The sequence below is a fragment of the Hypanus sabinus genome, chromosome 8 (assembly GCF_030144855.1).
Source record: "Hypanus sabinus isolate sHypSab1 chromosome 8, sHypSab1.hap1, whole genome shotgun sequence".
In the NCBI taxonomy this organism is placed as follows: Eukaryota; Metazoa; Chordata; class Chondrichthyes; order Myliobatiformes; family Dasyatidae; genus Hypanus; species Hypanus sabinus.
The window spans coordinates 95,144,883-95,172,535 of NC_082713.1; the positions used below are offsets into that span (position 1 = coordinate 95,144,883).

General features: G+C 42.2%; 1 protein-coding gene across 1 annotated transcript in view; it reads right to left on the minus strand.

The window, feature by feature from the left end:
- Positions 1-24,367, minus strand: part of LOC132398293 (sodium-coupled neutral amino acid symporter 1-like) — a 104,023-nt gene extending 79,656 nt beyond the window's left edge. Inside the window, exons 1-3 of the mRNA XM_059977496.1 lie at positions 24,288-24,367; positions 7,513-7,655; positions 1,809-1,866 (exon numbers count right to left, since the gene is read on the minus strand). Of these exons, the coding sequence (XP_059833479.1) occupies positions 1,809-1,866; positions 7,513-7,589 (135 nt within the window). The 5' untranslated portion in view covers positions 7,590-7,655; positions 24,288-24,367. The remainder of the gene's footprint in view (positions 1-1,808; positions 1,867-7,512; positions 7,656-24,287) is intronic.
- Positions 24,368-27,653: the final 3,286 nt, after the last annotated feature.

The following is a 27,653-nucleotide window of genomic DNA, read 5'->3' on the forward strand; positions in this document are numbered from 1 at the left end:
AACTCCTCCCCTGGTGATCATCAGAAATTTAAATAGCTAAACACTTAATATAACGGAACTAAATAATGTTAAAGGGATAGGTTACATTCTTAATCTACCTTCCCTTATGAGATTCAGTGTTTATCTCTTCCATGGGTAAGTTTTGGCTCCCTCCAGCCCAAGATTGTGTAGAAAACATCTTCCTCCCCAATCAGGTACACAAGCTCCTTCATTGCCTTGACCACTCACAGATCCTCCCTTCCCTCCATTATGCAATTCCAAGACTGTGTAGAGAGCCTCCCACTCTACTAGTGTGAAAGATTTCTCTGTTCCTTCCTACTATACACAAAGCATCCTGGACTTTTAAACCTGTACAGAGCTTGTTTGTAGTTCAATTCTGCCCTGTTATAGTCTCCCACTAACTACAGTTTGCTATGGCCTCTCATCCATGACCGTCTGTCAATCTGACCAAATGTAGACTGGGATGTTTTTATTTAAATGATGCCTTCCAGTTATGATCAGTAGAGGAGTCCTGGTGTGAGGGACTGTTAACACAATAGATTTGGCAGATGCTGGAAATCCAGACTTAACACACAAAAAACAATGAAGGAGCTCAGCAGGTCAGGCAGCATCTTTGGAGAGGATGAAACAGTTAACGTTTCCGGCTGAGACCACTCATCAGGATATTTTTGTGAAGTCCAAATGTCCTGATGAACATAACGTCTAAAACTATGACAAACTTATATAGATGTGTGATGGAATTTATATTGATTGGCAGCATCATGGCCTGGTATGGAAACACTGATGCCCTTGAATGGAAATTGCTACAAAAAGTAGTGGATACAGCCCAGTCCATCACGAGGAAAGCCCTCCCCACCAATGAGCACATCTACATGGAGCGCTGTTGCAGGAAAGCAGCATCCATCACCAAGGCCGCACACTGGCGAAGTCATACTCTCTTCTCAATGTTGCCATCAGGAAGAAGATGCAGGAGCCTCAGAATACACACCACCAAGTCCAGGAACAGTTATACCTTTCAACTATCAGGCTCTTGAACTAGAAGGGATAACTTCACTCACCCTATCACTGTACTGTTCCCACAATCTATGGACTCACTTTCATCTCATGTTCTCCATATTTATTGCTTATTTATTATTATTATTTGTTCTTTTTCTATTTGCAGAGTTTGTTGCCTTTTGCGTACTGGTGTCTGCCCTGCTGGTATGTTCTTTCACTGATTCTATTGTGGTTATTGGATTTGTTGAGTGTGCCCGCAAGAAAACAAATCTCAGGGTTGTAAATGGAGACAATATGTACTTTGATAATAAATAACTTTGAAAGAAGTTGTTTTGGATGTCTGGATTCCCATCAAGTGTTTGATTATTCTGAGGTATCCTGACAGTTGAGCTGTGCTCTGGTTATTAATGTATTATTTTATGGAACCATTTGTCTACACTTTAAAATTGAAATAAACTGAGTAACTATAATTATTGAAACTATATTTAATCATCTTCTACTACCTTCTTGCATCAAGAGTATAAAGCCTTGGGGTATTCTGAGCACAGAAAGATTCTTCCAGGCAATTCACTCACCAGGCCTCCTCCCAATGGTTAACTTGTGCTGAGCAAAGATTTCTTAACACCTACAGTTCATTCACCATCACAACTAGTGGGTTCATCTCCTACTCCCCTACCCCAACCTTACTTATTTCTGGGCCATATAATCACACATATCAACAGTTTTCTAACCAATATTTGCATCTTATCTCTTCTTTCAAAGGTTCTATATACATTCTGATAGTCGACACCATTAAACTAGCAACAACTTACTTCCCCCTCGTTTGGAAGGGAACTTGTGCTTTCAGCAGTATCATTATGAATTCTTTTTCTGCAAAACAATAATGTAAGAATTATTTTAAACTATTTTATAAATTTATTTGAATTATTCTTTGCTTTATTTCACGTCTTCAAAAATGAATATCTGTTATATTTAAATAACAAATAAGAAATAAGTAATATTATTTACTTGAAAATTGTCAATTCTCATAAACATATTTATATGACCAATCAATGTAAATATTCTTTATCACTAAGGTAAAAATGTCTTTGAAATATTGCAAAGCATCTTTCAACTTGTAGACCTTTTTCTAATCCTCTTAACATCAATTAAACTATTGGGCCTATTGTGCTCCAGTTCCCTCACCATTCTTCATATGGAAGAAGTCCCAAGTAGTTAACGCAACTGAGGCTTCCACCCTTATCAGCTCTGACACCTGCCTGATGATGGTCAAAACAGCTGAAATCAATTTGGATAATTTTTTTTTAAATTAGGAAAGAAAAAAAGAAAAAAATAGAAAGATATAAATCATTGTAAACTACCAAAAAGACCAGAAGACATAGCAACATAATTAAGTCATCCAGCCCACCATTCATCAAAGTCACAAATATACTGTGGCGAGCATTTGGTCCATAACGACAGATGAGGAAGCTCGTTAAACTCAATGACCATTTGATTATGGGAGACACAAAACAGACCATGACCTGCAGAGTGAACCCAACCAGTCTAACACAGACAGGGGAGGTGACCATCATACACCCTGGTTACAGTCAGGATGACCCAAAAATACACAAGTGAATAATTGCATAACCCAAGCTAAAATGTAACAATAAATGAACTAGAACTTCCCACCATTATCCCACAAAAGCATTTTAACACAAGAACAATAAACAGTGCTGGTTATTATAAACGTAGGAGCGGGGCTGTCAACCACGGCCATCCCAGAGCCGTCCATCCCACGGCCATCCCATCCCACTGCCCCACCCGAGGGGTCAGCCATCTCTGGCATCTCCAGTGTCCATAGCAAAGTCCAAAAGTCCCAATGGGTGTGAATGCTGCTGCCCACTCCAGGGAAGGCCCTGTTTGTATGAGGTAGGTCACCCAGAGTGCCACTTCCTTCCTTCAGCCTCGCTGGGTAAGTGGTGGCCAAGGGCCAACGCAGTACCAACAGGTCCAGTACAGCATGACTGCCTTCCTCTGCTCAGGCAATCACACCCAATATACCACATCAGAGATGGATATCCCCAAGACTATCCATCTTGGGGGATAGTCCCCTCTTCCGGGAGGGGCAGTAGAGCCATACTGGGGCCACCACCATGTACTGCTGTATTAGCATGCTAGACTGGCAGCCTGGCCCCTTCTGGGATGTGCTGGAAGTCTTGGGTGGCACTGCCTGCTCAGCATTTCCCGATGGCTGCTCTGAGCTGTGGCGGGGCATTCCTGGGCCAAATGACCTTCCTGTACTGGTAGCAGAGGTCATTTCATAGCCTACAGCGGGGTCGGGCCTGTCTCATGGGCTCCTCCTCATCAGTTTCCTCTTCACCCTCAGTGACATAAGCCTGGGCCCGTGGCATGCGAGGCAACGCTGGAACAACTTGGGGGCTCAAGTTGCTTCTGCCCTCTCTGCCTCAGCCAGCGCCTTGGCCAGCGATGATGGTGACGTCAGGCAAACATACTGCCGAAGGCACTCCAGCATCAGCAGCTTTACAAAAGCACGGATGGCAAGCTCTTCCTGGGCCAAGGGAGGAAAGTGGGGGTAGCCATGCCGAGCACAGTGGCCCAAATCTGTTGCAAGTGCCCCCAAGCTTTCTCCCAAATGATGCCATCTTCCCTCATTGCTTCTGCCAATGGCCTCACTCAAAATACCACTCCAGTGCCACTATGAATGCCCTTTAGTCGCACTTCTCCATCGGCGTTAGGTCAAGGAGGGCCTGCAGGGCATTTCCCTCCAGCGCCAGGTCAAAGTGCACTGCTGTCTCGGTGGGTCACATTGGGCCATGTGGCAAGTTTGACCTGCCCCAGATAAGGCTTCAGGCAGCTGGTACTATTATATCTGGGGAGCTTCAGAGTGGACCCTGAGGTGCAAATCATTGAGGCCCTTTGATTGTCCTGTTGCTTGAGTGGTGTCTGCCATGGTGCCCATCCTCCCATGGCTACAGTGTCTTGGGTTCTCCGGTGTGGGTCACTACAGAGGCAATTGATGCGCTCCGCTCTGCCCCCTTAGTTTGGGAGCCCAGGTATGCTCGCTCAGTTGGGGCTCCCTGGGAAGGCACAATGTTCAGTTCCCAGGTCCTCCCTCCGAATCTCATCTTCATGAGCCCAGCCTGTAAGTGTGAGGGAGGCATACTGCTTGGTCCCTCGTCTTATTCCTGGGTCTTAAGGCAGTCTATCTGACTTTGTAGCTCTTCAGTCTCATTGTCGATCTCCCATCCCACTCCTGACACCAATGTGGCGAGCATTTGGTCCATAATGACAGACAAAGAAGCTCTTTAACTCAACAATTGTTTTACTGTAATAGACACAAAACAGACCGGGCACCCTGACCCACAGAGTGAACCCAACCAGTCTCACACCGACGGGGGAGGTGACAATCACACATCCCAGTTACAGTCAGGGTGACCCACAAATATTCAAGCAAATAACTGTATAACCCAAGCCAAAATGCAACAATAAATGACCTGGAAATTCCCACCATAATCCCACAAAATCATTTTAACACAAGAATCAATGAACAGTACTGGTCATTAGAAATGCAGGGATGTCCACCCCAGAGCATCACAGTACAATTAAATCAAAACATCTTTTAAGTGAAGGATGGAGGTGCTAGCAATCACTGGCATAAAGCCAAGGGAGCAGATACAAATCGAGTCTGCCATCTCCACCTTGTAAGTTATGGAATACCCTAGGCCTTGAGTTCTCTCATGGAGTGAAAGGATTGATGTGACCTTTAATGCACTTCATAATACTGAGGTGCAGTGAATTGTTGTGTACCTCCAGAGGTCAGCTTTCTCATGTTCCTCTGCAACATACAGTGGGTGACAACGATTTGGCTGGAGTATATGTAGCTCTGTAAACAATACCATCTCCCCAAGACACAGTTCACTCTAATGTACTCTCCCACAGGACAAGTCTCCCATTCTCCTTTACACTAGTGGTAATTTACAGTGGCCAATTAACCTATCATACAGTGCAGCACCCAGGTGAAACCCACATATTGACAAGATGGTACAGAAGCTGCACTGCTGCAGACTCTACATGGCTCTACATGGGTAGTTCAAACTGGTATCAACCTAACCACTATCAAAAACATATCCAGAAGGGTGTTGGAAAAAGCCAGCAATATCATGACTTGCCCCAAGCAGTAAGGCTGATCAACAGCTCCACTGACTAACCCATCCCACCACATGCCCAACCGCCACCTCTTTATCATTGCCTGTCAGTTACCTTACGTACAGACACTCCTGTGCCTCGCATCACTTTCCGTACATACTGTATGTAATCCTTACATACAATCAATCGGTATAGAAGCTATCTTAGGTATTTGTATTTATTGTGTTTTTTTCCACCATTGTGTTCTTTATTGTATTGTACATTTTCGGGCTGCATTGAATCCTGAGTAACAATTATTTTAGAAACATAGAAACATAGAAAACCTACAGCACAATACAGGCCCTTCAGCACACAATACCATGCCAAACATGTACTTACTTTAGAAATTACATAGGATTACCCATAGCTCTCTAGTTTTCTAAGCTCCATGTACCTATTGAGGAGTCTTTTAAAAGACTCTATCGTATCCGCCTCCACTACTGTTGCCAGCAGACCATTCCATGTACTCACCATTCTCTGCGTAAAAAAACCTCACTCCTGACATCTCCTTTGTACCTACTTCCAAGCACCTTAAAACTGTGCCCTCTCATGTTAGCCATTTCAGCCCTGGGAAAAAAGCCTCTGACTATCCACACAATCAAGGCCTCTCATCATTCTCTATCAGATCACCTCTCATTCTCCTTCGCTCCAAGGAGAAAAGGCCAAGTTCACTCAACCTATTCTCATAAGGAATGCTCCCCAACCCAGGCAACATCCTTGTAACTCTCCTCTGTACCCTTTTTTATGGCTTCCACATCCTTCTTGTAGTGAGGGAACCAGAACTGAGCACAGTACTCCAAGTGGGGTCTGACCAGGGTCCTATATAGCTGCAACATTTCCTCTCCTAAATTCAATTCCACGATTGATGAAGGCCAATACACCATACGCCTTCTTAACCACAGAGTCAACCTGTGCAACTGCTTTGGGTTATGTGTTCAGTTAAAGAGCAGGACCTCCAGAGTTGTGACCTCAGGATTACTAACCACGCCATGTGTGAGTGAGGCCTGAACTAGGAAGATTATACAGTTTAACACGCGGCTAAGGTGTTGGTATAGGAAGGAGGGCAAAAGATTTTTGGATTATTGCGCTCTCTTCTAGGGAAGGTGGGACCTGTACAGAATGGACAGTTTGCACCTGAACTGGAGGAGAACTAATATCCTAATGAGAAAGCTCATAAGGCATGCTTCCCAATCCAGGCAACATCCTTGTAAATCTCCTCTGCACACTTTCTATAGTCTGCACATACTTCCTGTAGTGAGGCGACCAGAACTGAGCACAGTACTCCAAGTAGGGTCTGATCAGGGTCCTATGTAGCTGCAACATTACCTCTCTGCTCTTAAACTCAATCCCACAGTTGATGAAGGCCAATGAACCGTATGCCTTCTTAACCACAGAGTCAACCTGCACATCAGCTTTGAGTGTCCTATAGACTCAGACCCCAACATCCCTCTGATCCTCTACACTGCCAAGTCTTACCACTAGTACTGTATTCTGCCATCATATTTGACCTACCAAAATGAACCACCTCAATTATCTGGGTTGAACTCCATCTGCCACTTCTCAGCCCAATTTTTGCCTCCTTTCAATGTCCCACTGTAAGCTCTGACAGCCCTCCACACTATCCTGAACATCCCCAATCGTGTCATCAGCAAGTTTACTAACCCATCCCTTCACTTCCTCATCCTTGTCATTTATAAAAATCACAGCGAGATTTTGATCTTGAAATCTTTAAGTCTTTCAAGTTTGATACAATTAGTCTATGTAACTTTATTTTTGTTATGTTTATTCATTGTCTTCTTAATGCTTATTGCTTTTTTGTGCTGCATCATATCTAGAGTAGCAATTTTCCTTTACAATTGTGTAAGAAAGATTGACAATAAACAAACTTAAATATGAGCTCTCCACAGATTGGAGCAGACGTCAGAATCGAACCTCGGTTGCTGGAGATGTGAGGCGGCAGCAGCAGCGGCACCAACTGTTGCACCACTCTACCATTTTAATGCATCCAGTGCAGCTAGCAGCCAGCTCCCAATAGAAAGATCAGCTACAGAATGCAGATGTGCATTCTGACCCAATGTGTTTGACAGGGGTGGTACTTAACATGAATAATCTCCAGATCTGGTAACAAAGCCATTCCATTAAATTTTACAATTTGTAAACCTCATTTTCCTGAAAATCAAACCTGGATCTCTATGTTTCTGGGAATCCAAAATATTCCTTACAAAGTATCAATTGATACTGAGTTTTAATTTAAGTTCATCAGGATAGAGCTCTAATGATACTCTAAAATGTGGACATTTTGGAATTGCTATTTTCTATGTACAATACCTTTTCACTCCATCTTCTAAAGTGTCTAATTCAACTGCTTTACATTTGGTGCTGGCCTTATGTTCCAAACTTGCCATTCCAGTTCAGTGATTGGCAGGAGTATTCAGAAAAATTCTTCAATGATGTGTCAAATATTAGTTTATCTATAAGAAACCAAAAGACTAGGTTTAATCATTGAAAACGGAAATGAAACACTTAGAAGAGAAAGACTGTTAAAATGTCTGCTTGGTTATACCGACTTTGGCCTCTGAGTAACTTGCTTGTATAATTTCACCTAGGAAAACAGGCATTCCAAAGTATAAAATTGTTCGTTAACACTATACCAAGATTTCTGGTCATGCAAAATAATGAAGGTTCTTTGAAGCACAGAATTATTTTCATGTGAGATGCAGTTCATATGATTTTCTGGTTTCAAGACTATTTTCCTTCATTCCTTTTTTCTGATGGCATTTGAAAAAACAAGTGATCGAAGCATTAAGGGCAGAGACTGCAACAAAGGGCATATGTACAAAATTAAGGGAGCGAAGTTTAGGGGAAACATCAGGGATAGGTTTTTTACACAGAGGGTTGTGAGTGCCTGGAATGACTTGCCAGGGGTGGTGGTGGAAGCTAAAACATTAGGGGTATTTAAGAGCCTCTTGGACAGGCACATGGATGAAAGAAAAATGGAAGGTTATGGGGTAGTGTGGGTTTAGCACTTTTTTTAAGGATTATATGGGTCGGCACAACATGGAGGGCTGAACGGTCTGTACTGTGCTGTAGTGTTCTATGGTAAAGTAAATTGGTTTTTAGATTTTGATTATGAAATAGAGATGGAAAAGTGAATTCAGCAAAAGCAGCCAACAATGACTGATCTTTCATACCAGCAGCAATAGATCACAAATGGAGTGTGGTTTTGATATTAAAACCACTACCTTTATTAGTATCTACTGCAAATATAAAATATTAAACAAAATAAACAGAAGTTAACAGTTTTATGCATATATATGGGTGTGTATATAGCTCCCAAATTATCAAGCTTGGGAAACAATGCTTACAGTCTTAAAATGGTAAAGTAGAAAAGTTCAGTAATCCACAGAATAAGTGAGTGAGGGGAGAGATTTATAATCCACACAAAAATGTAAAGAGAAGGCAATTACGAAAAATAACACAGATTCCATGCTGGGTAAACAAAATAACAGTCGCTGAAGATCTTATCATTCTGAAATCCACTTAGAAATATCACTAGATGACATTCACAGGAATATCGTCTTCAAGTGTTTACCACAGAACACCCTGATTCCAGGTAAGGGACAACAAAAGTGATACCACAGGATACTCCAACAAATTCACACATTATACAAAGTGAAAGTTACACGTCTGTTGTGCACTGCGAGCTGATAATCAATCCAATCTTTTGGGCATGGGAGAGATCCAAACCATAGTAGTGACAAGCTGAAGTTCCAACAGCATGTTTCTGACTCTCTCTCTCTCTCTCTCTCTCTCTCTCTCCTTACTGAAAATCTCAGCAGTCCGTCATAGCTTGTCATACTGACATCATAGATCCGCCTCATCCAAGTGTCTCTTAAAGTGATAGTCCACAGTGAACAAAACCTGTGGTCTCATAACACTGAAGAGATAGATCTTCCCTTTTTACATGGCCACACTTGGAGTATTGTGCTCAGCTCTGGTCACTCATTGTAAGAAGGATGTGGAAGCTTTACAGAGGGTGCAGAGGAGATTTACCAGGATGCTGCCTGGATTAGAGAGCATCTCTTATGAGGATAGGTTGAATGAGCTTGATCTTTGGTCTTTTCTCTTTGGAGCAAAGGAGGATGACAGGGGACTTGGTAGAATTGTACAAGATGACAAGAGACATAGATTGAGTGGACTTTTGGTAAGATGGCAGCACACTTAGTTGCAGCAGGCTCTCCATGTCCAACAAACAATGTTTGTCTTAAACATTTTTCTTGTGATCGCAAAACCCTGTTGTGGTTTGGTACTACAAAATACTGTAAGTGCAGTTGATTAATTCATTGGAAAGACCAATGGCAGAGGAGCTGCATGGCAGTTGTTGTGCGGACCAGGCCCTGATGCTGCATAGTGAAGATGACACCAGAGATGGTATGGGAGATAACAGAGGCGCTGTAGGCATGCTGGAATCAGTGCTAAGTTGGAAACTAGTCCCTGCAGGCCCACTCTCCCATCATTCCTGCTCTGCAGTGTTTGCTCTCTGGAAGACAAGCTGGAATGCCTTCATCTGTGGCTGACCCAGTGGGAGATGAGGAACTACTGTGTGCTTATTCCTACAGAAACATGGCTCCAGAATAATAGCCTATGCATCATCAATCTTCAGGCCATGCCATTCAGTACCTTGAGCTACTATTATTTTGTGACCGTATGTGCTATTGTAACACTGGAGGAAAAGATAGGGGGAAGGATGTCAGAAGTAGAGCAGGGATTTTACATAGAGAGTGATAGATGCCTGGAGGGTTGTGCCAGGGATAGTGGTAGAGGCAGATACATTAGAAACTTTTACAAGACTCTTAGGCACATGTATTAAAGAAAAATGGAAGGCTAAGTAGAAGAAAAGGGTTAGATTGAGCTTGGAGTAGGTTAAAGGGACATCATGGGCTAAAGGGCCTGTGCTGTGCTGTACTGTTCTATCCCTAGGAGAAATGTGGAACTCTCAGATAAAGAGGAAGTGCTACACTTCTGCTCAGCTGATCACTAATACCAGAACAACATTAATTTCTCCAGCTTCCATTAATTTCTTCCCTCCCCCTTCTCTCTTTTTCCATTCCCTGTTCTGGCTCCCCTCTTACCACTTCTCTTCTCCTCACCTTCCTAACACCTCCCTGTGGTGCCCCTTCTCCCATTGTCCACTCTATTTTCCTATCAGATTTCTTCTCTCCCAAGATTTTACTTCATTCCCCTCCTTCACCAACTTGGCTTCACCTATTCCCTTCTAACTTGTACTCCATCTTTGTATTCTGCCTTCTTCCCCATTCCTATCCAGTCCTGAGGAAGGGTCTCAGCCTGAAACGTTAGCTCTTAATTAATTTCCATTTATTCTGCCTGACTTGTTGAGTTTTCAGCATTTTGTGTGTGTTATTCTGGATTTTCAGCATTTACAGACTCTCTTGAGTTTACAACTCGTTGCATGGAGACTCTAAAAAGGGGAGTACAAACTTTCTCAAGATACCCCGCACTTTACCTAGGCAATCTTGCTGAATCAATTCAAAGAGTATTTAAGTGTTTTAATTGTGGTCTAGAGATATTAATTGATTTAAATCACTTACTGATTTATTAATAGTATTATCTGTGCTTCCAAATGTCTGCCATTATCAAAGGCATTTGCAAACGTACAATCGCATAACAACAAATTTTACGACATATGTTGATGATATCAAACCTGATTCTGATAATCAGTGAGCTTGGAAGGGTCCTGATTTTCTGTCAAGCCAATCCATTGGGTGAAGCCTGACAGTTAAAATCAGAGCAACGCTATGCTAGCTAAGCCTTGCCAATCAACTGGTAGTCCACTTCCAAGCTAAGACAGAGTCTTTGAGAATTGGTAAATGGTGAGCTTTTCAGGTTTGCTGGCCAGTGCATACATGTATAACACTTCAGTTAAAAATGTAGGCACAAGCGGACCACATCTAAGGTTCTTATCTTCAACTGAACCTTTAGACATGTGGAGCATCATCATCAACATGTACTGTGTGGGCCAGTTAACATGTCTCCACTCCAGCAATGGTAGCCGTGGCAGCTCTGCATTCTCCAGAGTCCAGTTAACTGATACCAGGTTGTGCAGATAGTTCAAAGCAACAACTACTAAAGGGAAATTTCAGGCTATGAATTGCAGAGATCTTAGTCCAGCAAAAGTCAATGGTTTTGTTTGCTGCCTGTAAAGCATTGCTCTGTCTCATCAGCATCTAGCTTTGTGTAGAATATTGGTTCAGTCATGTTTGTCTGCATTGCTGGGCTTATCGGCGATGAAATAAAGCACTAGGTATAAATATATGCTCACTTATTTATAATACATGAATATGCACTTGCTTATTTAGCATCCATAAGTATTGTTGTTGTCGAGTGCTGTCAAGTCATTGTCAATTCATGGCATGGTGTTTTCGTGGCAAGATACAGAAGTAGATTACCAGGCCTTTCTTCTGTGCAGATACTGCTGCTGCCCAGGTTGGGGTCCAAATGGATTCGAACTCAGCTCCATCTACCTCAAAGTCCAGTGCTGATGCCACTACACCACTGACCAGCCCGTACATGAGTATAGCAAACACTTATTCTTGAATTATTTGTCATATTAAATTCAGAGACAGAAGTACAGCAGTTCCAAATATGACTGTAGCATTTAAATATGACTGCTAGTGTCTGGTTCATTGACATTTTTCAAGCTATTAGCAGAGTTGAAAATTTCTTTCACATTGCCACTTAGGTAGTGTCATCACAACCATGTTGGCATGGAAAATTCTGACTCTTGAGTCACAAAATACAAATGAATTTTGCAGATGCAGGCAATTCTTTAACTTATACATACACACAGCAAGGGCGGCAAGGGAAATGACAGTCTCCTCATTTTAGATATTCATAAAAATTCCAGCAGTAGGATGGAAGCTCTCCAATCCACAGTTAAAGCGAGTGTTGCCATGGGACCAATGTTTCACTGTTTGCTCACAGTTGAGTTCCATGCAGCCTGCTCTTTAATCTTGTGTATCTGAATTGGATTAACCTTTTATGTTTGATTTTCCATTATTAACACCAAGAATTAATTTGCTCTATTGCATATTATAATTTTGCTTTCTAACACAATCAAGAGTTCCTTTCAAACAGGCAAAAAGGATTCAGCATTGCATTTATTGTTCAGCAACAACTGTGGAAAGGAAAATAAGTTAATGTTTCAGGTTAAAAACCCTTTGCCTGATCTCGGTACAGTAGATATGGTGGGATTAGATCAGGCTTCAGATGAGAACATAGAACATAGGCCAAAGAAATCTGCAGTACATTACAGGCCCTTTGGTCCACAATGTTGTGCTGACCATGTAACCTACTCTAGAAACTGTCTTGAATTACCATACCACATAGCCCTCTATTTTTCTAAGCTTCATGTGCCCAGAAAAGACCTAGAAGGATGTCTGCAGTTAGCAAAACAAACTCAAGAAGGCAACGAGGAGTGAATTGCTATGCATATTGACAGTACAGAATTAACAGAGAAGCAGGAGAAATAACCTCAGTGATGCTATTGGGCAATATACTCAGTGACCACTTTATTAGGTATACCTGCTCATTAAAGCACATATCAATGATATTAATGTCAACAAAGTCAACTTAATGTCAAAAAGCATGAGACATGATCAAGAAGTTCAGTTGTTGCTCAGACCAAACATCAGAATGGGGAAGAAAAGTGTTCCAAGTGATTGTAGAATGATTGTTGGTGTCACATGGGGTGGTTTGAGTATCTCAGAAACTGCTGATCCCTGGAATTTTCATGCACAACCATCTCTAGAGTTTATAGAGAATGGTGTGGAAAACAAAAAAAAAACATCCAGTGGGTGTTGTGTGGTGAAAAATGCCTTGTACATGAGAGAGGTCAGAGGAGAATGGCCAGACTGGTTCAAGTTGACAGGAAGGTGACAGTAACTCAAATAACCACACATTACAACAATGCCATGCAGAAGAGCATCTCTGAGTGTACAACACATCGAACCTTGGAGTGGATGGGCTACAGCAGCAGAAGACAAAAAGCTAAAAAAGCCATAAGAAGGGATAAGATTAAATATGAGGGCAAACTAGCCAATAATACAACACAGAAAACTGAAAGCTTTTTCAGTTATATAAAGAGTAAAAGGGAGGTGAGGGTTGATATTGGACCACTGGAAAATGATGCTGGTGAGGTAGTAATTGGGGCAAAGAAATAGCGAAGAACTTATTAAGTACTATGCATCAGTCTTCACTGTGGAAGACACTAACATTGTGCCAGAGGTCCGTGTGTGTCAGGGAGCAGGAGTGAGTGCCATTGCTATTACAAAGGGAAAAGCATTAGGTAAACTGAAAGGCCTTAAAGTGGATAAGTCACCTGAACCAGATGGACTATATCCTGGAGTTCTGAAAGAGGTTGCTGAAGAGATAGCAGCTGCGTTGGTCATGATCTTTCAGGAATCATTTGATTCTGGCATGGTTCAAGAGGACTGGAAAATTGGAAATGTTACTGCACTCTTTAAGAATGGTGGAAGGCAAAAGAAAGGAAATTATAGGGCAGTTGGCCTGACTTCAGTGGTTGGGAAAGTATTGGAGTTCTTTATGAAGGATGAGGTTTTGGGGTACTTGGAGACAATTGATAAAATAAGTCAAAGTCAGCATGGCTCCTGTAAAGAGAGATCTTACCTGACAAATCTGTTAAGAGTTCTTCCAGGAAGCAGGATGGACAAAGGAAAAGCAGTGGATGTCATTTACTTGGATTTTTAGAAGGCATTTGATGAAGTGCGACACATGAGGCTGCCTAACAAGAAAAAATTCTATGGTGTTACAAGAAAGATACTGGAATAGATAGAAGAATGGCTGACAGGCAGGAGGCAACAAGTGGGAATAAAGGGGACCTTTTCTAGTTGGCTGCCAGTGACTAGTGTCCATCAGGGGTCAGTATTGGGACCACTACTTTTCACATTGTTTGTCAATAATTTAGATAATGGAATTGAAGGCTTTCTGGCAAAGTTTGCAGAAGATACAAAGATAGGTGGAGAGCAAGATAGTGCTGAGGAAGAAGTGTGATTGCAACAGGACTTAGGCAATTGGAAGAATGAGCAAAAAAGTGGCAGAAGGAATACAGTGTTGGGAAATGTATGATGATGCATTTTGGTAAAAGGAACAATAGTGCGGACTATTATCTAAATGGGGAGAAAATTCTAACATCTGAAGTGCAAAGGGTATTAGGAGTCCTTGTGCGGGACTTAGGAGTCCTCGTGCAAGGCTCCCAAAAAGTTAATTTACAGGTTGAGTTTGGGGTAAAGAAGGCTAATGTAATGTTTGCATTCATTTCAAGGGGATTAGAGTATAAAAGCAAGCAGATAATGCTGAGGCTGCATGCAGTATTGTCAACGGTTTTGGGTCCTGTATCTCAGGAAGGATGTGTTGTCATGGAGAGAATTCAGAGGAGATTTACGAGAATGATTCCAGGAATGAAGGGGTTCACATATCAGGAGCATTTGGTAGCTTTGGGCCTGTACTCACTAGAATTTAGAGGAATATGTGAGGATCTCATCATAACCTACGGAATGTTGAGAGGACTAGATAAGGTGTATGGGGAGAGTATGATTCCTATGGATGGAACTAGAGGGTACAGCCTCAAAATTGAGGGGCAATTCTTTAAAACAGAGGTAAGAATGATTTTTTTAGCCAGAGAGTGGTAAATCTGTGGAATGCCCCACCACAGACAGCTATGGAGGCCAAGACTGTTGGTATAGAGACATAGAAAACCTACAGCACAATATGCTGTGCCAAACATATACTTACTTTATAAATTACCTAGGGTTACCCATAGCCCTCTATTTTTCTAAGCTCCATGTACCTGTCCAGGAATCGCTTAAACGACCCTATTGTATCCACTTCCACCAATATCGCCGGTAGCCCATTCCACGCGCTCACCACTCTCTGTGTAAAAAACTTACGCCTGACATCTCCTCTGTATCTAATATTTTTGGAAATCTTACTTAAATACTTAAAACAAATTTAAAAAGAAATTGGTCTTTACTTAGAATTCAATGATAATGGAGAGGTTTCACCTCCCATTCTATGGGATACTCTGAAGGCTGTTTTAAGACAGAAAATTATAGCGATACCTTCGTATAAGAAAATAAGGAATAAAACATTCGAGGAATTACAAAATAAGCTGAAGGAACTAGAAAAAGAAACACAAATTGAGTTTGGCACAGGATGCACTACAGGAAATTTTAAAAAATTAGTAATGAAATTAATAGTTTGGCTACACAAGAAATTAGAAAAAAATACAATGTTTCTGAAACAGAGACACTATGAAAGTGGATCTAAATCTATGAAAATATTGGTGTGGAAACTGAAAAAAAAAAGATAGCAGAAAATACAATTCATAGAGTTAGGGATCCAAGAACAAAAGTGATAAAAAAATAGCTAAGTGAAATTCAAGAAGTGTTTGAAATGTTTTACAAAACTCTATATTCCAGAGTTCCAGGGGTAAGCATAACCCAGATTGACACCTTCCTGAATTCTTTAGAGTTGCCCACTTCAAGCAAAGAACAAAATAGAACAATGACTGCTGACATAACTAAAGCTGAACTAAAAACTACAATTAGTAGGCTTAAATTAAGCAAGTCACCAGGATCAGATGGGTATACGGCAGAGTAGTATAAAGAATTTAGAAATGAGTTAATTCCTGTTTTACTCCCCACACTGAACTGGGCTCTAAGAAAGGCATAAATACCATACAGCTGGAAGGAGGCGATAATCTCAGTTATACCGAAAGAAGGCAAGGATAAAATGGTAAACACAAAGTGTACTGCAGATGCTGTGGTCAAATCAAGATGAACAAAAAAGCTGGATGAACTCAGCAGGTTGAGCAGCATCAGTGGAAAGAAGCAGTCAAAGTTACGGGTCGAAACCCTTCGTCAGGACTAAAGAAGGAGGGGGCATGGGCCCTATAAAGAAGGTGGGGGGAGGGTGGAAAACCAATCAGAGGAAAGACCAAGGGGTTGGGGAGGGGAAGCAGGGAGGCAAGGCAGGAGAGGTGAAGAAGGAATCTAAGGGGAAAGCACTATGGGTAGTAGAAGAAGGCAGAGTCATGAGAGGTGATAGGCAGCTAGGAGAGGAGACAGAGTAGCGGTGGGATGGGGAAGGGAGAGGGAGAGAATTACCGAAAATTGGAGAATTCAATGTTCATACCAAGGGGCTGGAGACTACACAGACGGTATATGAGATGTTGTTCCTCCAACCAAAGTTTGACCTCATCATGGCAGTAGAGGAGGCCATGTATGGACATATCCGAATGGGAATGAGAGGGAGAGTTGAAGTGAGTGGCAACCAGGAGATCCTGTCTGTTGTGGCGGACGGAGCGTAGGTGCTCGACGAAGCAGTCCCCCAATCTGCATCGGGTCTCACCGACGTAGAGGAGGCTGCACAGGGAGCACCGAATGCAATAGATTACCCCAACAGACTCACAAGTGAAGTTTTGCCTCACCTGGAAGGACTGTTTGGGGCCCTGAATGGTGGTAGGAGATGAGGTGTAAGGACAGGTGTAGCATTTACGCTTGCAGGGATAAGTGCCAGGTGGGAGATCTATGGGGAGGGATGTGTGAACCAGGGAGTCATGGAGGGAACGGTCCCTGCAAAAAGCAGAGAGGGGTAGAGAGGGAAAGATGTCCTTAGTGGTGGGGTCCTGTTGAATGTGGCGGAAGTTGCGGAGGATAACATGCTGGATCCGGAGGCTGGTGGGGTGATAGGTGAGAACAAGGGGGACACGGTCCCTGTTGTGGTGACGGGAGGATGGGGTGAGGGCTGAAGTGCGGGAAACCACAATTCTTAAAGCAAGAGCAAACATGAGGAAATCTGCAGATGCTGGAAATTCAAACAACAACACACACAAAATGCTGGTGGAACACAGCAAGCCAGGCAGCATCTATAGGGAGAAGCGCTGTCGACGTTTCGGGTCGAGACCCTTCGTCAGGACTAACTGAAAGGAAAGATAGTAAGAGATTTGAAAGTAGTGGGGGGAGGGGGAAATGTGAAATAATAGGAGAAGACCGGAGGGGGTGGGGTGAAGCTAAGAGCCGGAAAGGTGATTGGCAAAAGGGATACAGAGCTGGAGAAGAGAAAGGATCATGGGATGGGAGGCCTCGGGAGAAAGAAAGGAGGGGGGGAACACCAGAGGGAGATGGAGAACAGGCAAACACCTAAATATGTCAGGGATGGGGTAAGAAGGGGAGGAGGGGCATTAACGGAAGTTAGAAAAGTCAATGTTCATGCCCTCAGGTTGGAGACTACCCAGCCGGTATATGCTGTTCCTCCAACCTGAGTTTGGATTCATTTTGACAGAAGAGGAGGCCATGGATAGACATATCAGAATAGGAATGGGACTTGGAATGGGATGTATATGAGATGTTGTTCCTCCAACCGAAGTTTGGCCTAATCATGGCAGTAGAGGAGGCCACATATGGACATATCCGAATGGGAATGGGATGTGGAATTAAAATGTGTGGCCACTGGGAGATTCTGCTTTTTCTGGCAGTCCAAGTGTAGGTGTTCAGTGAAATGGTCTCCCAGTCTGCATCGGGTCTCACCAATATATATAAGGCCACCAGGAGCACTGGATGCAGTATACCACACCAGCCCACTCACAGGTGAAGTGTTGCCTCACCGGAAAGGACTGTCTGGGGCCCTGAATGGTGGTGAGGGAGGAAGTGTAAGGGCAGGTGTAGCACCTGTTCCGTTTACAAGGATAAGTGCCAGGAGGGAGATCGGTGGGAAGCGATGGGGGGGAGGGGGGAACAAGTGGACAAGGGAGTTGCGTAGGGAGCGATCCCTTCAAAAACAGATCCTGAAACCAACTGGAGTCAGTTGGCAGCAGAGACATGTTCTGATATATGGCTGTAATAGCAGGTCTGGGTCAAAATATGATCGAAAAGTTGAAGGGCGCTTCTGAGGATCCCAAAAAGCTTCAGCATCCTTTTTCGAGCTTCTCAATTTGGACCTTCTGAGGATCCCAAAAAACCCAGCACCCTCCGGGTCCAACGTATAATTCTCCATAACTTCTGCCACCTCCAATGGGATCCCATTACCAAGCACATTTTTCCTTCCCCCTCCTTCTGCTTTTCGCAGGGATCGTTCCCTACGTGACTCCCTTGTCCACTTGTCAGCCTCCATCCCTTCCCACTGATCTCCCTCTTCATGTCTCTCCCTTGACCAGGGTTCTGGGTTCTCATCATGTCCATGTGCCTCACCCAGCCCAGGAGTACCTTGCCCAGCCCAGTGCTGGGATTCCCTCATCCTGTGCCTCTTCTTGTCCTGTAGCCTTGTCTTGTCCTCACCTGGTTCTGGAGTCCAAGCCCGAGTCAAGACCCAGGGTTTGGGTCCTTGTCAAGTCTCTGGCTTGGAGTCCAAGCCCAGGCTCCTTGTCCCCAGTTCCATGTCCTGGTTCCCTGTCTTAGTCAGGTCCTAGCCCAGGCCTGGAGTCCTTGTCTCATCCGGGGCCGGTGTCATGTCCACTGTCCTTTCCTCCCCACTTTCCTTGCTTCCTTCTCAAGCCTAGTCCTGTTCCTGCAGGTTCAGTGTCTGTGTCTTGCTTTTGGGTCCACTCTCAACACTCACCTTACTGTCATAACTGTTGAATGAAAGTTCAGCAAACCTGTCAGTACTAAATCATGTTTTCCATCAAATCTTAGTCTCTGGGACTGGGAGGTTCTGTCAGCAGTTTACACTAAGTCATAGAATTAGAAGGCCGGCTCATGGTGTAGTGGCATCAGCTGGATTTTGGAGCGAAGGTTCCCAAGTTCAAATCTAGCCGGCTCCAAAAACCTGGAGAGGGATGGGCTCCACCAGGTTTCACATGCCCAAGAAACGCCATACGATGAGCAATCACCAAAAAGATCGGTGAAAAAAGCTTGTCTTGACAGCGCCCCGATGATTCCACCAGGAGTTAGATCCTCGATTAGTAAGAACCTCAAAGGTTATGGGGGAGAAGGCAGGAAAATGGGATTGAGAGGGAAAATAAGTCAGCAATAATGGAATAGTGGAGCAGACTCAATGGGCTGAATAGCCTAACTGCTCCTATGGACAAATATACTCCTATGTCTTATGTCTCCTATACCTCAGATACCTCCTATACCATACCTTCTTAATTCAACTTGACTGCATTTGATCCTTATTCATCTAAACATCTCCTATTTATGTATCTGTTCAAATGTCTTTTAAATTTTTGTCACTTTTGACAGCTCTTTATAGAAAAGCTCTTTATATGTTCCAGATGCTGGGAGAGTCCAGTACCAGAGGGCATGGTTTGAGAATAAGGGGTAGGTCATTTAGGACAGAGTTAAGGAAAAACTTCTTCTCCCAGAGAGTTGTGGGCGGTCTGGAATGCACTGCCTCGGAAGGCAGTGGAGGCCAATTCTCTGGGTGCTTTCAAGAAGGAGCCAGATAAGTATCTTATGGATAGAGGAATCAAGGGATATGGGGACAAGGCAGGAACCGGGTATTGATAGTAGATGATCAGCCATGATCCTAGAATGGCGGTGCAGGCTCAAAGGGCCGAATGGGCTACTTCTGCACCTCTTGTCTATTGTCTATTGTAAAAGTACAACCCTCTTAAAAAAAATTGTCCTTCAGGTTCCACTTAAATCCTTTCCCACTCATCTTAAACCTATGCCCCTTAGTTCTCAGTTCTCCAACCTTGGGAAATGATTATGTGCATTCACCTTTTCTGGATACCTCAAGATCACTCCTCAGAATTCTGCATTCCAAGAAACGACCCATCCTATAACCTATTCCATATGACTTCTGGCAATATCCTCAATTTTTTTCTGCAACATTTCCAGCTTAATGACATCTTTCCTATTGCAGGGTGAACACAACTGAACACACTTGGTTTACCTCAGATGCTGAAATCTCCAGAGCTTAGTGTTGGTGCATAGGCTACAGTCGTGCTAGAAAGTTTGTGAGCCCTGTAGAATTTCTATTTCTGCATAAATATGACTGAAAATATGATCAGATCTTCACACAATTCCTAAAACTAAATAAAGAGAATCCAATTAAATAAATAACACAGAACATTATACTTGTTTATTTATTGGGAGTAATGATCCAATATTACATGTATTTGTTGGAAAAAGTATGTGAACTTCTGGGATAATACCTTCTACAACAGTTATTTGGAGTCAGGCCTTCCAATCAATGAGACAAGATTGGAGGTGTATAGAGGTGCCCTGCCCTATAAAAAAGGCACATAATAGAGGTTGCTGACAGAGCCTGTTCTTCACAAGAAAGTTCTGTTTTTGTGCACCATGCCTTGATCAAAACAACTTTCAGAGGACCATAGAAGAATTGTAGAGATGCATGAAGCTGGAAAAGGTAAAATAAAAAGCATTTCTAAAGATGTAAGAGTTCATCAGTCCATAGTAAGATACATTGTCTACAAATGGAGGAAATTCAGTACTGTAGCTACTCTCCCTAGGAGTGGGCATCCTGCAAAGATCACACCAAGAGCACAATGTGCAATGCAGAAGGAGGTGAAAAAGGCTAACCTGCAAAAATCTCTTGAACTTGCTGAAGTCTCTATTCATGTGTCCACTACTATATAAGAAAAACACTGACCAAGAATGGTGTTCATGGAAGGACACCATAAAGGAAACCACTGCTCTTCAAAAAAAAAACACACTGCTGCATGCCTCAAGTTTGCAAAAGAAAACCTGGATGTTCTATAATGCTTCTGCACCAATGTTCTATGGACAGATGAGACACAAGTTGAAGTTTTTGGCAGAAATGCATATTACTATGTTTGGAGGAAAAAGGACACTGCACACCAACACCAAAACCTTGTCCCAACTGTGAAGCATGGTGCTTTGTGTTGCTTTGCTGTCTCAGGACTGGACAGCTTGCAATTGTTGAGGGAACAATGAATTCAAAATTGTATCAAGGCATTTTACAAAAAAATATCAGGATAGCAATCCCTCACCTGAAGCTTAATAGAAGTTAGATAATGCAACAATGAACCAAAACTACAACAGAATGGTTTAAAAAGAAGAAAATCTGTGTGTTGGAATGGCCAAGTCAAAGTCCTGACCTTAATCCTACAGGAATGTTGTGGAAGGACCTGAAGCAAGCACTTCATGCAAGGAAGCCCAACAACATCCCAGGGTTAAAGCAGTTTTACAAGGAGGAATGACCTGAAGTTCCTCCAAGCCTATGTGCAGGATTGATCAATGGTTAGCACAAATATTTGGTTTTAAGTTGTTGCTGTACAAGGGGGTTACACCAGTTTTTGACAGCAAAGGTTTGCGTACTTTTTCTAAGTACGTATTTATTTAATTGGGTTCTCTTTACCTAGTCTTAGTACTTACATGAAGATCTGGTCACATTTTAGGCTATATTTATGCGGAAATAGAGAAATTCTACGGGGTTCATAAACTTTCTATCACGTCTGTACCTGCCATTTACTGTTAGTTATCTCCAGGTTGGACTGAGTGATTAACCAACCAATGTACACCTTTTATTCGTGTGTTCAAGTATTCTGGATTTTTTTAATATATTGAACATGTTCAAGATTGGAAAGCATACAGTATCTGACAGAGCGGGAATACGGCTCAGATGCCGGCCAAAGATGTTCATCAGCGGTTCCGGAAATTCGCACAAGGAAGAATATCCGGGTAACTTTGCATCTTTTTGAGAGTTAAGAAAGAAACATTGTGAAATTCGCTATAATGAAGTCTAAAGCAACCGACTATTCGGTGGGGGCCATCGATACTAAAACACCCCCAAAACATGACTTAAACGCCTGCCTTCTGATACAGCGCACTGCAACACATTTCAAATGAAGTCTAATTCCTAGTCGATGCAAATCAAAAAGATTACTGGCTGCTGACTATCTCATCACTGAATAAAGCGGCATGGAGAGAGATTACTCAACCCATTCGGTAAAAATGGCATTTTCTTTTTCGCCGAGATGTTCTACAATTTCTTCATAGAGTTGAGAACTGCTTCCCCCTTCAATGATTCATTAACGGACATTGGGAAATCACCTATCTAGAATGTAGCAAACAGGGTGGATAAAGGCAGATATATTCCGATCCCTAGATGGTGTTTGAAAAACCACTTTCATAGAAGGTTAATTAATAAGAATGGAGATAATATATTGGAATGGGTAAGATATTAGCTGACTAACAGAAGAAAGAATTGGACATTGTTAACTACTGAGGTGCCATAGGGATCAGAGTTGAGGCATTAATTATTTACAATCTACATCAGTGACAAAGCATTAAAAAAAGAGCTATGCACAAAAATACCATATACAGATGGCGGTTTTATAAAATGTGGAAGCACAGAAAAGAACCCACAAATCGATAACTGAGAGGTCAAGAAGTATGTAGGTGGAGCATGATGTGGGGAAATTTGGGGAAAAATGAAAGGGAAGTTATTAGTGACATACAGTCAAAAGAGATATGGGTGTCCTTGTACATGTAATATTAAAAGGTAGGGTGCAGATAGCAATTAATAAGGCCAATAAAATGGTGTATTTTATTAAAAGGGGCACAAGCACATTAAATTTGGGAAGTTTTGATGCAATGTCAGTGTGTTAGATAGGCTAGAATTAGAGAGCTGTGTACTCCTGTACTGTGCTCTCCACTCTTGAGGAAGAAAGCACCTGCAGTGGAGAGAATGCAGAGAAGGTTTACTTGGTTCTTGAGATGACTTATGAAGAAAAGTTGTACTCAGCAGATTTTAGAAGAATGAGAGGTAATCTTATTGAAACAAAGAGATTCTGAGGAGGACTAACAAAGTGAAAACTTTTCCCTAAGGGGTTTTTAGAACTACCAGTGCTGTTTCACAATAAGGGGCTGCTGATGTATGATGGATATAAGGGAGAATTATTGTCTCCTAAGTCAACACCGGAATTCTCTTCCTGTGGTATTGGAATAGATGAATATATTTAAGGAAGAGATTGACAGACAATTGAGCAAAACCTTATGGTGCTATTGTGGAAAGTAGTTTTGAGGCTAGCTCTAGATCAGCCATGTTCTAACTGAATGGGAGAGGGGGGCATTGTTGTCCACATCTACTGCTTCTTAGAGTCATTGAGTCAAAGGACAGGTCAGAAACAGTCCGTGCCATTTAAACAGCTACTCCTATGGACCTCCACCCAGGCCAAATCCTTTCTGTAATACCATAGGTTCTTATCCTGTTAAGTAGCCTCATGTGCAGCAGTTTGTCAAAGGTCTTCTGATAATCCAAATAAACAACATCCACTGACTCTTAAGCGTTGAAATCAAGAGCACATGCACCACTTGTGCTGGCAGCTCCTCCCACACCCTCACAAACCTCTGAGTGAAGACGTTTCCTCCTCGTTGTAGTAAATCTCTTCAATACAGGGAGCCGAAGAGGAAGTTTGAAAAAAGAGGTAACAGAAAGTCTATTGCAGAAGTTCTTAATGCATAAACGTCGCGAGACTGATTCAGGTTCGAAAGTAATCTTTCATTTGCACCGTGTATATCAAATGACGATCTGCTTACACAAAAAAATCGTCTTCGAGAGAACTTGATAAAGAATCTATGAGTAATTGGAATTGCCTAAACAGCACCTGACTGACGAACAAAAGTTCCCCCAGTCTCGTTAAAACAGTTGTGTTAAAACAGTCAACTATACAAACGATTTACTTCAACCAAACCATGCATGAAAGCTGCTACACTTACACCCTCAAATCCACTACAGGAAGGAGCTAGTTTATCGCTATTCAGAAAAAAAAATCCCATTTTTTACAAAGAATATTTCCTTAATAATGTATATTGAATTTTAGATTTACTGTTCGTTATCCAAATGTATTCATAAAATAAACTTTATTTTATTTGGTAAAAGCCAATGTGTAACTATTTTTTTAAATGATATGATTTTCTCCGAGTTGTAGATTTCCATTGAAAAACAATAATTAAATTCACAATCTATCATTGCACGCATATCTATGCCGGTGATATTAAACCGGATTCTGATTCTGTATAAAATGCAAGATACAATCAAAGACTCGGACATATAGCACGTAAGAAGTTAAAAGCTACCTGGAAGAGTGAAAGAATCTTCTTCAGAAGGCTTTTTGATGGGTGCGATCACGAGGTAGAATGATTGTGGGACTCCGTCCAAAGCAATGGAGGGAATGAAATTCCAATTAGATGCTGCTGAAAGGTAATTTTTAATTTGTGCCTTCAGGTTGTGCGGTTGAACAGAAGTTTCCGTTGTGTTTTTTTTTCAAGTTTCCTGCTGCAGCTACTTCAATAGAACTCGTGAGAACAGGACCACATGTGGCAGAGCAAAATGATTGTCACGGTAGTCAACAGCGGAACTGCTCAGCGCACATTGGCGAACTGTGACTAAGGTTGGGAAGGAGAAGGAGGCAAACTGAAAAGTGAGGGGATGTGGGAGCGATGTGATTTTATCAACGAGATTAATGCAGTTGAGCGAAACAATTTTAGTTGGGAAAATAAAATTTAATCATCTGGGGTGGAGCTAAGAATTATCGAGGTGTGGAGAGATATTTATGACAGTTTTATATAGACTTCCAGACAGAAAATTAGAGGTGTTTGGAACAAGGATGATGCAATAATCTTGCAGCACTTTAATCAATAGATAGACTAAGCAAACTAAATTAGCAGTACAGGGTCTTCCGCCCACCATGTTGTGCCAACATTTTAACCTACTCTAAGATCAATCTAACCCTGCTCTCTCTCTCATAGACTTCATTCTTTCTTTTATCCACATGCCTACTTAAGAGTCTTTTAAATGTCTGTAGTGAGTGTATCTGCATTTACCAACATCCCTGACAGTTCAACACACCTGCTCTGTGTAAAAACTCAACCTCTGACATCTCCATCATGCTTTCGTTAATCTTAAGCCTTCTTTTATTAGCCATTTCTGGCTTGGGAAAAAAACCATTGGTTGGCCACTCTATCTATAGTATGCCACTTATCATCTTGAACACCTCTATCAATTCAGCACTCATCCTTCTTCACTCCAAAGAGAAAAGCCCAGGTTTGCTGAATCTTCCTTTATAACACATGCTCTCTAATCCAGGCAGCAGCTGGGGAAAGCTCCTCTGCAGCCTTGTTAAAGCTTTCACATCCTTCCGATACTGAGGCAACCAGAACTGAATACAACACTCCAAAGGCAACACAAGTGAATCTGCAGATGCTGGAAATAAATAAAAACACAAAATGCTGGCAGAACTCAGCAGGCCAGACAGCATCTATGGGAGGAGGTAGTGACGACATTTCGGGCTGAAACCCTTCATCAGGGGTGAAGTAACATGGGATGGTCAAGGGGGGATAAGAAGTGGGGGGAGGGATAAAGTAGAGAGCTGGGAAGTGATAGGCTGGAGAGAAATGGGCTAGAGGGAAGGTGGAGAATTATGGGAAATAAAAGAGAAAGAAAGGTAGGGCTGGGGGAGGTTATAGTGAGGGGGGAAAAGAGAGAGAAAGAGAACCAGACTAAAACAATAGATAGGGAAGGGGGTAAGGGGGGGCAGGGGTATCAACGACACTCCAAGTTTCATAACTGCAACATTACCTTGCAGCTCTTGAACTCAATCTCATAACTAGTGAAGACTAACACCCCATATTCCTTCGTATCAACTTGAACAGCAATTCTGAGTGTTCAAGTGTTGTGGACCCCAAGATCCTTCTGTTCCTCGACACCACTAAAAATCCTGCATTTAACCTTGTTCTCTGCCTTCAATTTTGACCTTTTCACTTTACACTTTTCCAGATCGAACTCAATCTGCCACTTCTCATCCCTGTTCTATATGCAATCAATGTCCTATTGCAACCTACCACAACCTTCTGCACTATTCACGACACCACAAACCTTTGTGTCATTTGCAAACTTACTAACTTATCCTTCCACTCATCCAATCACAAACAAGAGAAAATCTGTAGATAGTGGAAATCCAAGCAAGACACACAAAGTGTTGGTGAAACTCAGCAGGCCAGACAGCATCTGTGGAAAAAGTACAGCCGATGTTCCGGGCCGAGACCCTTCCTCAGAAATGGAGAAGTGTCTCAGCCTAAAACATCAACTGTACTTTTTCCAAAAATGCTGCCTGGCCTGCTGAGTTCCTCCAGCATTTTGTATGTGTTGTTTCTGCTCATCTAAGTTATTTTTAAAAATCATAAACAGCAGGGGTCGCAGAAAGATCCATGTGGAACACCACTAGTCACTGACTTCCAAGCACAATATTTTCCATCTTTACCACCTTCTACCTTCATTGGCTAAGCTATTTCTGAATACACACAGCCAATTTTCACTGGGTCCATACCTGCTCGCTTTCTGAATGAGCCTACCATGGAGAACCTTGTCAAACACCATAGTAAAATCCATATACACTATATCTACTGCTGTACCTTCATCAATTTGTTTTGTTAAATCCTCAAAGACTTTATTCAGGCTCATGAGGCATGACCTGCCCCTCACAGAGCCATGTTGGCTATCCATAATCAGATTATGCTTCTCCAAATGCTCATACATCCTGTCTCTAACAAAGCTCTTCAATAGTTTGCCCACCACTGACATAAGACTCACTGGTCTATATTTTCCAGAGTTATCCATTTTATCTTTTTGGAACAAAGGAATAACATTTGCCCCTCTCCAATCTTCTAGTAACATTCCTGTGGCTAGTGATAAAGGCACTCTTCCTGCAGTAACCTGAGTTATATTTCATCTAACCCTTCTATCCCAATGTTTTAATAACTTTCAGCATATCCTCTTTCTTAATGTCAACATGTTCAAGCATGTAAACCTATGCCTTCTACACATTTATTAATGTCCCTCTCATGAGTGAATACTGAAGCAAGGTATTTATTAATGACCCCCACCAGCTCCTTCAATTCTTTATCAGAGATTTATTTTTAGAAAGATAGATAATAGGGGGAGGAATAAGCTATTTATATCTGAAAGCCAGCTCTACCATTGAATACCATCATGACCGATCTTGTATTTTATTACCATATTCTCCCTCCATGACCTGGATCAACAAGTTGACATCATGCAAAGGCTTGCGTGCTTCAAGGACTCCATCAGGTGATGCCAACTCAGGACCACACATGTTGGAATGGTCAGATGAAGTTCAAACCAACTGCTGCTCCGGAATGGACAGACTCATGTCTGCTTTTCCTGGACCACACTTCAACTAAAAGTGTAAATGCCACACAGAGCAACAATAACAACAAACCATATTCCCGCAGATACTGAAAGGCTTAGATAGTGTAGACATTGAGAGGATTTACAGTTAGTAGGAAAGTGTAAGATCTGAGGGCACAGTTTCATACTTCAGTTTATCCCTTTAAAACTGAATTGAAAGGAGTTTTCTCAGCCAGTGGTGTGCAGAATCAGTAGGGCTCTTTGCTGCAGAGGACTGTGAAGACCAAGTCATTAGG